Below are 13,977 nucleotides of genomic sequence, written 5' to 3'. Positions count from 1 at the left end.
TGTGGATTTTTTTTTTTTTAACATTGATTGAAATTTTTTCAAAGCTTTGTGTGAGCTGCAGATTTGGGATTTTTTATTTAAACATTGATTGGAGTTTTTTCAAAGCTTTGTGTGAGTTGCAGATTTGGGATTTTTTATTTAAACATTTTTAGGAGTTTTTTCAAAGCTTTATGGGAGCTGCAGATTTGTGGATTTTTTTTTAACACTGATTGGAGTTTTTTTTTTTTTTCCTTATATTGCTGATGGATCACCCAAATTGTGACATCCTTTGGTGTCTTTTCTTTTTCATCCTTGTAGGGTTCAGGAGATTTATTTTATTTTATTTTTTATTTTATTTATTTTATTTTATTTTTTATTTTATTTATTTATTTATTTTTTCCAGTGGTTGATTCAGGAACACATTGAAATTCCTGGGCTTTGCTGCTGAAATGCAGGAGATGAAGGCGTTACCCAAATTGATGCAGAAAATGATGGACAAAATTTTGATAACAAAATGTGTTTGTTAAAGCCCCAAAAAACGTGGGATGGAGGAAGAAAAGAGCGAGAGGGGTGAAGGAACGTTTCCAAAAAAAGGGAATTTCCAGCTTTAGGAGGATAATTCAGGATTTTGGGGATAAGGTGGAGCTGATCCAAACCCATCCCAATCCATGAGCCACGAGAGGTGTGATTGGAAATAAATCACAATGGATTTTATCCTCTAGGAGGATAATTCAGGATTTTGGGGACAAGGTGGAGCTGATCCAAACCCATCCCAATCCATGAGCCACAAGAGGTGTGATTGGAAATAAATAATGATGGATTTGGGGTCTGAGAGGAGTTACTGCCCTGTTTGAGATGAATTTTTAGCCTGGTCCCATAAAATCCAGGATTTCCCAACTGCCAGAACCCCCAGGATTGGGCTGAGGTTTCCTTGGAGCACCAAATTCCTCTTGGAATTGGAAATTCCCCCATCTCAGACCTGATTCCTGTTGGGGATTGAAGGAGAGATGGGGACACTGATCATGATCAGAATCCAATTTATTCCAAAAACTTACACACCATTTCAGTAAAGTTAATAATTTCTCCTACAACAATCAAGTTAAAAAATCGTACAAACAATTTATAGACATTTTTTCAACTTATCTATGCAAAAAAATTGATTGAATCTTCTTCTTTTAAGCAAGTTTTTAATCCTATTTTCTCATGAGCTCAAAGTTGTGTTTGTTCTTTCCAGAACATCTTAATCACCACGGCCTGGGATTTTTCCAAATTTTCCACAATTTCTCTGGGGAAAAATGACCCAGCCCAAAATCCTGACTGGTGGATTGACCTAAAATCTCCACTTTTCCCATACCTTGCAATCCCAAATTTTTCCTTTGGATTAGGCATTGTGGGAGATGATGGAAACCAGTTAATACTGAGAATTCCTGGGATTTATTTGCATATTTTACTTTTCTGGGGAAAATCTTGAACTGCATCAGGTTGTCCAGAGCCATGGCCATGTGGACAGCAGATCCAGAATCTCTATTTGCCATGTAATATAAACAATAAACAGCTTCTGCTGGGATCATATTGGTTCTGTTGTTCACATTTCCCCTCATGAAGAAGATTGGACAACCCAGAGATGCCCATGCAGACCTAGAATCTCTCTTTGCCATATAATATAAACAATAAACAGCTTCTGCTGGGATCATATTGGTTGTGTTATTCACATTTCCCTTTATGAAGAAGCAGCTCAGCCAACCTACAGATGCCCATGTAGGCCTAGAATCCATATCTGCCATGTAATGTGAACCATAAACAGCTTCTGTTGGGATCATATTGGTTCTGTTATTCACATTTCCCTTTATGAAAAAGTTTGGCCAACCCAGAGATGCCCACGTGGACAGTAGACCCAGAATCTCCATTTGCCATGTAATATAATCAATAAACAGCTTCTGTTGGGATCATATTGGCTCTGTTATTCACATTTCCCTTTATGAAGAAGCCTGGCCAACCTAGAGATGTCCACGTGGACAGCAGACCTAGAATTCTCTATTTGCCATATAATATAAATAATAAACAGCTCCTGTTGGAATCATATTGGTTCTGTTACTCACATTTCCCCTCATGGAGAAGCAGCTCAGACAACCCAGAGACGCCCATGTAGACCTAGAATCTACATCTGCCATATAATATAAATAATAAACAGCTTCTGCTGGGATCATATTGGTTCAGTTGTTCATAATAAACAATGAAGAAGCAGCTCAGCCAACCCAGAGATGCCCATGTAGACAGCAGACCTAGAATCTCTATTTGCCATGTAATATAAACAATAAACAGCTTCTGTTGGGATGATGTTGGTTGTGTTATTCACATTTCCCCTCATGAAGAAGTTTGGCCAACCTAGAGATGCCCATGTAGGCAGCAGACCTAGAATCCATATCTACCATGTAATATAAACAATAAACAGCTGCTGTTGGGATCATATTGGTTCAGTTGTTCATAATAAACAATGAAGAAGCAGCTCAGCCAACCCAGAGATGTCCACGTGGACAACAGACCTAAATTCTCTATTTGCCATGTAATATAAACAATAAACAGCTCCTGTTGGGATCATATTGGTTCTGTTATTCACATTTCCCTTCATGAAGAAGCCTGGCCAACCCAGAGATGTCCACATGGACAGCAGACCTAGAATCTGTATCTGCCATGTAATGTGAACAATGAACAGCTTGTGCTGGAATCATATTGGTTCAGTTGTTCACATTTCCCCTCATGAAGAAGCTTGGCCAACCCAGAGATGCCCATGTAGACAGCAGACCTAGAATCTCTATTTGCCATATAATATAAATAATAAACAGCTCCTGTTGGGATCATATTGGTTCAGTTGTTCACATTTCCCTTTATGAAGAAGTTTGGCCAACCCAGAGATGTCCATGTAGACCTAGAATCCATATCTGCCATGTAATATAAACAATAAACAGCTTCTGCTGGAATCATATTGGTTGTGTTATTCACATTTCCCTTCATGAAGAAGTTTGGCCATCCCAGAGATGCCCATGCAGACCTAGAATCTCTATTTGTCATGTAATATAAACAATAAACAGCCTCTGTTGGGATCATATTGGTTCAGTTGTTCACATTTCCCCTCATGAAGAAGCAGCTCAGACAAACCAGAGATGCCCATGTAGACAGTAGATCTAGAATCCATATTTGCCATATAATATAAATAATAAACAGTCTCTGCTGGAATCATATTGGTTCTGTTACTCACATTTCCCCTCATGGAGAAGCAGCTCAGACAACCCAGAGACGCCCATGTAGACCTAGAATCTACATCTGCCATATAATATAAACAATAAACAGCTTCTGCTGGGATCATATTGGCTCTGTTATTCACATTTTCCCTCATGAAGAAGTTTGGACAACCCAGAGATGCCCATGTAGACCTAGAATCTCTATTTGCCATATAATATAAACAATAAACAGCTTCTGTTGGGATCATATTGTTTCAGTTGTTCATAATAAACAATGAAGAAGCAGCTCAGCCAACCCAGAGATGTCCACGTGGACAACAGACCTAGAATCTCTATTTGCCATGTAATATAAACAATAAACAGCTCCTGTTGGGATCATATTGGTTCTGTTATTCACATTTCCCCTCATGGAGAAGCCTGGCCAACCCAGAGATGCCCATTTAGACAGCAGACCTATAGAATCTATATCTGCCATGTAATGTGAACAATAAACAGCTTCTGTTGGAATTATATTGGTTCAGTTGTTCACATTTCCCCTCATGAAGAAGCTTGGCCAACCTAGAGATGCCCATTTAGACAGCAGACCTAGAATCTCTATTTGCCATATAATATAAATAATAAACAGCCTCTGCTGGAATCATATTGGTTCTGTTATTCACATTTCCCCTCATGAAGAAGCCTGGCCAACCCAGAGATGTCCATGCAGACCTAGAATCCATACCTGCCATGTAATATAAACAATAAACAGCTCCTGTTGGAATCATACTGGCTCTGTTATTCACATTTCCCTTTATGAAGAAGGAGCTCAGCCAACCCAGAGATGCCCATGTAGACCTAGAATCTCTATTTGCCATGTAACATAAATAATAAACAGCTTCTGCTGGAATCATTGTAGGAATATCCATGGATGGCAGGGAGAGGGAACCCTGCACACCTGAGATATTCTAGAATATGTAGATTTATTACAAGGGTTGTGGGTAAAAGGGCTTTGCTTTCAGCCACCAACCTGGGCTGGAGGGAAGCCCCAAAGAGAGAGGGAGAAAGAAGAGGGTGAGAGCTGAGAGAGGGGAAAGAGAGAGGTGGGAGCAAGAGAGATGGCAGGGTCAGAGTGCAGGGGAAGAGAGAGCTACAGAGAGAGAGTGAGGTCCTTGTTCCAACCCATTATATCCCTTTTTGTGATGACAATTCTAATTTACAGTCACCAACCAGTCACTGTAAAGGCAAGACAAAATCCTATAGAATCCTATAGACACCAAATCCTACACAATCTCCATACACCCTGTAAGAACTACTACATCACCACACCGTGTTACACTTTAAACTCTAAAAAACTACTCTTTAGACTTTTCTCTTTTACTACATTGACCTTTGGACCAGAAAGGTATCGTTCAACCAAAAGTGATTTTCCTTCAGCTGTTATTTTCAGGTTATACAACAACTAAGACTCGCCACCCTACAACTCAAAACCAGCTTTGATTTCTATTTCGATTACAGGTTTCAGGATTTTCAGGATGACTTTTTAAGCACTCCTATTAACGAGGTTTTCCCAATTAATGCTCCCCTCCCTGCAGGCTCACCGGGAGGTGTGTGAAGACGGCGAAGGTGCTGCGCAGGAAGGCGATCAGGTCCACCAGGTAGTCGCTGGCACGGCCGCCCGGCTCCGGGGCCGTCCAGTCGTAATCCGCCAGCTGCACGAACTGGTCGATCTTCTGGTTCAGGTTGGTGTAGATCTCCTCCTCGGCGGCGTGCCGGGCGTCCTGGGAACGGGGCGGGGTGAGGGATGGGGGCTCCACATCGATAAAATCACATATGGGATGGGGTTCCACATGGCTAAAGTCCCATATGGGATGGGGGCTCCACATCTCCGAGATCCCATATGGGATGGGGGCTGTACACCACTAAAATCCCATATAGGATGGGGGCTTCACACCACCAAATCCTATATAGGATGGGGGCTCCACACCATCAAAATCCCATATGGGATGGGGGCTCCACACCACCAAAATCCCATATGGGATGGGGGCTCCACACCACCAAAATCCCATATGGGGTGGAGGCTCCATACTACCAAAATCCCATATGGGATGGGGGCTCCACACCAGTGAGATCCCACATGGGATGGGGGCTCCAAATCATTGATACTCGACATGAGATGGGAGCTCCACACCACCAAAATCCCATATGGGATGGGGGCTCCACATCGCTAAAATCCCACATGGGATGGAGACTCCACACCACCAAAATCCCACATGGGATGGGGGCTCCACACCACCAAAATCCCACATGGGATGGGGGCTCCACATCATCAAAATCCCACATGGGATGGAGGCTTCACATCGCTAAAATCCCACATGGGATGGGGGCTCCACACCACCAAAATCCCACATGGGATGGGGGCTCCACATCATCAAAATCCCACATGGGATGGAGGCTTCACATCGCTAAAATCCCACATGGGATGGGGGCTCCACACCATCAAAATCTCACATGGGATGGGGGCTCCACATCATCAAAATCCCATATGGGATGGGGGCTCCACACCACCAAAATCCCACATGGGATGGGGGCTCCACAGCACCGAAATCCCATATGGGATGGGGGCTCCACACCACTGAGATCCCATATGGGATGGGGGCTCAAAACCACCAAAATCCTATATGGGATGGGGGCTCCACACCACTGAGATCCCACATGGGATGGGGGCTCCACACCACCAAAATCCCATATGGGATGGGGGCTCCACACCACCAAAATCCCACATGGGATGGGGGCTCCACAGCACCGAAATCCCATATGGGATGGGGGCTCCACACCACCAAAATCCCACATGGGATGGGGGCTCCACATCATCAAAATCCCATATGGGATGGGGGCTCCACATCATCAAAATCCTACATGGGATGGAGGCTTCACACCACTGAGATCCCATATGGGATAGGAACTCAAAACCACTGAGATCCTACATTGCATGGGGGCTCCACACCATCAAAATCCCACATGGGATGGAGACTCCACACCATTGATATCCCACATGGGATGGGGGCTCCACACCACCAAAGTCCCATATGGGATGGGGGCTCCACACCGCTGAGATCCCATATGGGGTGGGTACTCAAAACCACTGAGATCCCATATGGGATGGGGGCTCCACATCTCTGAGATCCCACATGGGATGGGGGCTCCAAACCACCAAAATCCCACATGGGATGGGGTCTCCACACCCCCCTCTAATGGGGTGTGAGCTTCCCCCAACCTTCACACCAAGACGTGACCCAACCCCAAAGCTCAGGGAGGAAACCACGAGGCCGCTGCAGCCTCGGGCTGGTGGCACAGGCACCACCAGGATCAAGCTGAGTTCTGCCCCTGAGGACAAATCCAGAGGAGATCCAGGAGAGATTGGGCTCCGTTGGTGGGAGGTGATACCAACACCAAAGTTGTGGATGAGTTCCCTGTGAATATCCCATGAATATTCTGAGATGGGACAGGAACATCCCCTATGGAAACCCCATATAAAGGATGAACATTCCTGGAGTGGGATTTAAAGGCTGGAAAATCTCTCAGCCATGGATTTTTAGGGGATAAAACTAAAAGGAGCAGGAAGAGGAAGAAATATAAATCCTGGAAATTTTTCTCCCGGGTGGAAGAGGAGCCTTGGTGTCCACCACACAACCCTCCAACAAGCACCAGCCAGGATTTATTTTAAATAAGAAAACAAATTATCGTGCTTTTGTTTAAAATCTCCTTAATCCTCCAGCTAATTAAGGCTCGTAAATTAGAGGAGAAAACCTCCCACGATCTCCGACAGGAGCGACGCGATGGCGCAACTTTCCCAAAAATAGGCCTGGAATTATCCCAAATTATCCCGAATTATCCCGAATTATCCTTGGGCTCCCAGCCCAGCTGTCTCCTCCAGGAGATCCCTCCCAGGGGTGGGGGCCCTGCCCTGCCCTGCCCTGCCCACCTTGAAGGTGGTGGTCCCGTAGAGTTTGGTGGTGTGGACGGTCTCGGGCAGGACGTTGGTGATGTTGGTGATGAATTCCTCCAGGAATCTGCAGGATTTCTCCAGGTGGGTGGTGTTGATGATGATCTGCACCAGCTGGGAAGGCAAAAAGGGAAAAGTTTCGGCCCCCAAAGGAAATGTTTCAGCCCCAAAGGGAAGGTTTCAGCCCCCAAAGGGAAGGTTTCAGCCCCCAAAGGAAAGGTTTCAGCCCCAATTAAAGGTTTCAGCCCCAAAGGGAAGGTTTCAGCCCCAAAGGGAAGGTTTCAGCCCCAAAGGAAAGGTTTCAGCCCCAAAGGAAATGTTTCAGCCCCAAAGGGAAGGTTTCAGCCCCAAAGGAAAGGTTTCAGCCCCAAAGGAAAGGTTTCAGCCCCAAAGGAAAGGTTTCAGCCCCAAAGGAAAGGTTTCAGCCCCAAAGGGAAGGTTTCAGCCCCAAAGGAAAGGTTTCAGTCCCAAAGGAAAGGTTTCAGCCCCAATTAAAGGTTTCAGCCCCAAAGGAAAGGTTTCAGCCCCAAAGGAAAGGTTTCAGTCCCAAAGGAAAGGTTTCAGCCCCAATTAAAGGTTTCAGCCCCAAAGGAAAGGTTTCAGCCCCAAAGGAAAGGTTTCAGCCCCCAAAGGAAAGGTTTCAGTCCCAGGGATCCAGGGGCAGCCCCAGCAAATGTGGGAATTCCATTCCCAGCAATTCCTGCCCAAGATCCCAGCCCAATGTCCCCTTTCCCAGTGGGATCCATTCCCTGTGTCCTGTTCCTCCATTCCCAAGGGAATCCACATCCCACCTCTGTCAGTCCAGCGTTTTTCCTCTTGATGACATTCTGTAAACAGTTGCTCAGGGTCCGGGTCAGCAGCAGATTCGTGGATTTTCTGATCATGTCGTCGACCTCCGTGGAGCTGAGAGGCAAAAATTGAAGAGGAATTTGCAAGATGCTCCATTGAAAAACAAAATCACCAGGAATTCTCCTCACCCTCTTTCCCTGACTCTCCCCTGCCTCATCCCTGACAATAATTACAGGAGCTGATGATTGAAATACAGGAAAATATAAAAAATTAGGGCTTTTTTATCGATGTTTCAGGATTAAAACCTGCATATCCCACATTCCTCAGCTTCACATCCAAGAGGGGCTGGACCAGCCCAAGGATGGGACGTCCATGGGATCAGCACTGGGGATTTGTATGTTCAGTACAAGGGAAAAAAATCTGTGATTAAACCCCAAATCAAACCCCCAAAATTCCCCTCTCAGCACTTTCTGGGCTCTAACTTTTAGACAAAATTTAATTTAGACAAAATATAATTTTTAGATAAAATTACAGAAGCATGGAATGGTTTGGGTTGAAAAGGATCTTGAAAGAAAACTGGAAAAAATTGCAGGAGAGAGTGAGGTCACAGGGAATGGGTTTAGAAGGAACTTCCAATGATCCTGACAGTGCTCACAGGAGCTGGTGTTTGAAATACAGCAAAATATAATAATTTAGGGCTTTTTATCCATGTTTCAGGATTAAAACATGAACATCCCACATTTCTCAGCTTCACATCCAAGAGGGGCTGGACCAGCCCAAGGATGGGACGTCCAAGGGATCAGCACTGGGGATTTGTATGTTCAGTACAAGGGAAAAAATCTGTGATTAAACCCAAAATCAAATCCCCAAAATTCCCCTCTCAGCCCTCCTGAGGCTGTAACTTTTAGACAAAATTTGATTTAGACAAAATGCAATTTTTAGACAAAATTACAGAAGCGTGGAATGGTTTGGGTTGGAAGAATCTTGAAAGAAAAACTAGAAAAAATTGCAAGAGTGAGTGAGGTCACAGGGAATGGGTTTAGAAGGAACTTCCAATGATCCTGACAGTGCTCACAGGAGCTGATGTTTGAAATCCATCAAAATATAAAAATTTAGGGCTTTTTATCCATGTTTCAGGATTAAAACCTGCACATCCCACATTCCTCAGCTTCACATCCAAGAGGGGCTGGACCAGCCCAAGGATGGGACGTCCATGGGATCAGCACTGGGGATTTGTATGTTCAGTACAAGGGAAAAAATCTGTGATTAAACCCCAAATCAAACCCCCAAAATTCTCCTCTCTGCCCTTTCTGGGCTGTAATTTTTAGACAAAATTTGATTTAGATAAAATGTAATTTTTAGACAAAATTTAATTTAGGCAAAATGTAATTTTTAGACAAAATTACAGAAGCATGGAATGGTTTGGGTTGGAAGGATCTTGAAAGAAAACTGGAAAAAATTTCAGGAGTGAGTGAGGTCACAGGGAATGGGTTTAGGAGGAGACACTTCCAATGATCTCTGGATTTCCACACAGGGGCTCCTCAGCACAGCCCTGCTCCCAAATCCCAGAATCCCAGAACAGTCTGGGTTGGAAGAGATCTGAAATCCCATCCCATTCCACCCCATCCATGGGAAGGGACATCTCCCACTGTCCCAGGTGGATCCAAAGCGCAAAGTCCAGATTGGGATTTTCCTGCCTTGGGGAGAAATCCAAACTCCGTGCTGGGATCCCTCAGTGAGGACAGAAAATCCCAGAGTGACCCTTGAACCTTCTGGATTTTCCTGCTCATCATCCTCAGGATTGGCTTGGAGGGACCTTAAAGTTCATTTATTCCCCCCCTGGGATGGGTGGGGACACCTCCCACTGTCCCAGGTGGATCCAGCCTGGCCTGGGACATTCCCAGGGATCCAGGGGCAGCCCCAGCAAATGTGGGAATTCCATTCCCAGCAATTCCTGCCCAAGATCCCAGCCCAATGTCCCCTTTCCCAGTGGGATCCATTCCCTGTGTCCTGTCCCTGCAGCCCTTGGCCCCAGTCCCTCTCCAGCTCTCCTGGAGTTTTCCCCTTCAGGGACTCGGAGCATTCCCTGCACTTTTCCCTTCTCCAGGGGAACATTCCCAGCTCTCCCAGCCTGCAGAATTGGAACTCAGTCCTGGAAACTCTTACAGCCCATTCCTGCCCTTTCCCAGGTGTCTGGAATGGCAGCACTGCTGGAATTTGGGGTTTCAGCCCCTCCAAGGTGCTCCCAGTGCTCATTTCTCCAGGAGGTTTTCCCAACCCACCCAGCCAGAGCCTCCCTGGATCTGGATCAGCCCTGACAGCACCAGGAATATTTTCCTGCAGTGAGGGGCAGGAGAGGGAATTCCCAGTCCTGGTAAATGGAGCCTCTGACCTTTGGCTCCTTCTCCTGCTCCACCTGACAGAGGGGTCACACCCCAGGCTGGGATTGACGTGGGGAAAAAAAGACAAAATCTCAAAGTTCTCCGGGAGAAAGGTGGGGGTGTTGGGATGCTGCAAATGGGGGTGAGAATGGGTTAAATGGCGGATTTTGGGAAGGAATTCCTGGCTGGGAAGGTGGGAGACCATGGAATGGATTTCCCAGAGAAGCCACAGGATGCCTGGAAGTGTCCAGGGCCAGGTTGGATCCACCTGGGATGGTGGGATTGTCCCTGCCCATGGAACTGGGTGGGATTTAAGGTCCCTTTTCCACTCAAACCAGTCCATGAATTTTGTTAATTTTCAAGAAATGTCCATTAAAAAAAAAAAAATTAACTGGTGGCCACTTTGTGTTGTAAAAACCCAAAAATCTGGTGCAGGGATAAATCTGGGACTGAGACTGAGGTGTAGGAGATGGAGCAGCAGCTTTGGGGAGGAATTTGGGATAATTCCCCTTTGGAGTGTCGAGTTTGGGGTTGATTTGGTGGAAATTTGTCAGTATTTTATATATAAATATATATAAATGTGTGTGTGTGTATAGAAGGGCATGGAGGGACAGGACACAGGGAATGGCTTCAAAGTGAGGGAAAAATAGGATTAGAAGAGGTTTTATGAAGGAATTCTTGGCTGGGAGGGTGGGGAGGGGCTGGAATGGAAATTCCCACATTTGCTGGGGCTGCCCCTGGATCCCTGGGAATGTCCAAGGCCAGGTTGGATCCACCTGGGATGGTGGGAAGTTGTCCCTGAACTTTCTATCTCAAGTTTTTCCAGGATTGGGGTTTTATTTGCAAAAAAAAAAAACAACCCAACTCAACCCCAAAGTTTTGGTGGATTAGAGCTGATCATCCTCCCACCCACCGTTTTCCAGAGATATTCCCTATTTTCCAATGGAAATCCCAGTGGAAAAAACAAGGGGATCCTTTTAAAGACAACCTGATGAACTCAACTTGTAAAAAAAGGCAAAAAGCACTGAGGAGATAAAGGAAAGTTTTCCTGCTCTGATTTAATTAATAAAACCAATAATAAAAAATCCCAAACTCTCCAAACTTTCCCTGAAGTGAAACAAGCCCCACAAAAACCAAAACCCTCCCACATCCAACAAACACAAGGAGCTGCTTTAACAAAATAATTAAAGAGGAGAAAAAAAAAAAAAAAAAAAAAAAAAAAAAAAAAAAAAAAAAAAACCTAAATAAAATGTGATTTCTGCTTTCTGCCACGGGCTGGGCTGTGCAGGAAAAGGCTTGAAGGGAACTGTCTGGATAATGACAGCTCCTGTCCTGGATCTTTTGGCAGCTTTAGTGACCTCCAGGCCCCTGTGAGTGACAGGTTGACCCCCAGCACTCTGGGGTTCTCCCTAAATGACAAGGCCAGGGAGGCAAAAAAATAAAAAAATAAAATAAAGGGAAGAGAAAAGAAAAAAGGGGGAACTGGCTGTTGGCTTTGTAGCTGAGTTTCCCCCTATAAAACTAATTCAAGTTGTCAGGGTGAAATGAAGAAAGTGTCAACGGGGTTTTTTTTTTTTGGGTTTTTTTTTTTTTGTGCAGAGAAATATTCCAAATGTTTTGGTTGTGAGAGGCAGAGCAGGGAGCTGCCTTTCCCCACCCCCTTCTAGTGCTCAGAAAAGGCTGGAAAAATCCAATGTGGAACGGAATTTTAATGAGGGGTCCCAAAGGGAGCCCCGGGAGGGACCCAAGGGACGTTTCTCCTCTTTGCTCTGACAAAACTCATCATTTCTGTGATGGGGAAAAGCTCCTGGGGGAGCAGAATCCACCTGGAGAGGGAAAAGGGGTCAAGGTTTGACCCTGAGGTTTAGGGTGACACCAGGGGAGGAAAAACTGCCACCACTGCGAAGGTGAGGAAAAATCCTGAGCTCCCAAAGAGTAAGAGCTGTGGCTCCAAATGGGCTTTTCCTGCCTCCAAAGAGAGCAGGAAAACTCTGGAGAGCCTGGGGAAAGCACTGGAAGGGCTGCTGAGCTCCCAGAGGTGTCCCCAGAGCAGCAGTGGGGTGTGCATGGAATGGGTTGGGTGGGAAATGGATCTTAAATCCCATTTGGATCCAACTCTGGGGACAATTCCCCCATCCCAGGTGGATCCAGCCTGGCCTTGGACACTCCTAAATCCCAATTGTTGCTGGTTGGGATGTTCATGGGATGGTTTGGGTGGCTGAATAATCCTTCAGTTTCCCAAATCTGAATAATCCTTCACTTTCCCAAATCTTCCCCAGGAATTCTTTGTTAGTGCAGTGTGGAGAGTTGAAATGGTCCAATAATTCCCAAAATCCCCAAATCCCAAATCCCATCCTCATTCCCTCAGGGTTCATCCCTCCTCAGCTGCTCAAAGTTGGGAATTCTGGGTGAGGAAAGGTCAGGGATGGATTTTCTGTGGGGTTGAGGTTTCTGCTCCTGCAGAGTTTTGGTGGTTCTGGAGCATCTTCCTGGAAAGATTTTTGGGAACATTTCTGGGTGTTTCACCCAAGTTGTTCCCATTTTCCACCTTCATCCCCCTCTCCTGGTGCTTTTTGTTGTGGCTTTTTTATCCTGAAGTGTTTCAGAGCCCTGGGGAGCTGCTTTGCTCTTTGTGGTTGTGGATTCATGGAATGGTTTGGGTGGGAAATGGATCTTAAATCCCATTTGGATCCAACTCCAGGGACACCTCCCACTGTCCCAGGTGGATCCAGCCTGGCCTTGGACATTCCCAGGGATCCAGGGGCAGCCCCAGCAAATGTGGGAATTCCATTCCCAGCAGGAATTCCTGCCCAAGATCCCAGCCCAATGTCCCCTTTCCCAGTGGGATCCATTCCCTGTGTCCTGTCCCTGCAGCCCTTGGCCCCAGTCCCTCTCCAGCTCTCCTGGAGTTTTCCCCTTCAGGGACTCGGAGCATTCCCTGCACTTTTCCCTTCTCCAGGGGAACATTCCCAGCTCTCCCAGAGCAAAAGAGCTCTGGAATCCTGGAAACATTTCCATGAACTCCTCTGGATTCTCTCCAGCAGCTCCAGAGTCAGGTCATGGCAAGGATGTGAAATTCCCAAGGAGGTGGAACAGAACTCCCTGAGCCCATCCAGCCTTTTCCAAAGGGAAAGGGGAAAGGGGAAAGGGAAAGGGGAAAGGGGAAGGGAAAGGGGAAAGGGGAAAGGGAAGGGAAGGGAAGGGAAGGGAAGGAAGGGAAGGGAAGGGAAGGGAAGGGAAGGGAAGGGAAGGGAAGGAAGGGAAGGGAAGGGAAGGGAAGGGAAGGGAAGGAAGGGAAGGGAAGGGAGGGAAGGGAAGGGAAGGGAAGGGAAGGAAGGGAAGGGAAGGGAAGGGAAGGGAAGGAAGGGAAGGGAAGGGAAGGGAAGGGAAGGAAGGGAAGGGAAGGGAAGGAAAGGAAAGGGAAGGGAAGGGAAGGGAAGGGAAGGGAAGGGGGGAAGGGAAGGGAAGGGAAGGAAAGGGAAGGAAAGGAAAGGAAAGGAAAGGAAAGGAAAGGAAAGGAAAGGAAGGAAAGGAAAGGAAAGGAAAGGAAAGGAAAGGAAAGGAAAGGAAAGGAAAGGAAAGGAAAGGAAAGGAAAGGAAAGGAAAG

At 46.1% G+C, this 13,977-nt stretch overlaps 1 protein-coding gene and 2 long non-coding RNA genes across 3 annotated transcripts in view; 2 read left to right on the top strand and 1 right to left on the bottom strand.

Moving 5' to 3' along the window:
* The window catches only part of LOC310909700, a 534,801-nt gene extending 522,391 nt beyond the window's left edge, over positions 1-12,410 (top strand). The window contains exon 3 of the long non-coding RNA XR_014590153.1: positions 11,163-12,410. This is a non-coding gene — a long non-coding RNA (uncharacterized lncRNA). The remainder of the gene's footprint in view (positions 1-11,162) is intronic.
* Positions 1-13,977, bottom strand: part of EXOC6B (exocyst complex component 6B) — a 412,654-nt gene that overhangs the window by 159,690 nt on the left and 238,987 nt on the right. The window contains exons 15-17 of the mRNA XM_083861793.1: positions 7,992-8,186; positions 7,180-7,314; positions 4,796-4,975 (exon numbers count right to left, since the gene is read on the bottom strand). Of these exons, the coding sequence (XP_083717919.1) occupies positions 4,796-4,975; positions 7,180-7,314; positions 7,992-8,186 (510 nt within the window). The remainder of the gene's footprint in view (positions 1-4,795; positions 4,976-7,179; positions 7,315-7,991; positions 8,187-13,977) is intronic.
* Positions 4,590-7,227, top strand: LOC310909698. The gene is made up of 3 exons (XR_014590150.1): positions 4,590-4,712; positions 4,790-4,936; positions 7,114-7,227. It is a non-coding gene; the product is annotated as an uncharacterized lncRNA (long non-coding RNA).

The sequence above is a fragment of the Zosterops lateralis genome (genome assembly GCF_965231275.1).
Source record: "Zosterops lateralis genome assembly, chromosome: 5".
Taxonomy (NCBI): domain Eukaryota; kingdom Metazoa; phylum Chordata; class Aves; order Passeriformes; family Zosteropidae; genus Zosterops; species Zosterops lateralis.
This window is presented reverse-complemented; position numbering and strand designations above follow the sequence as displayed.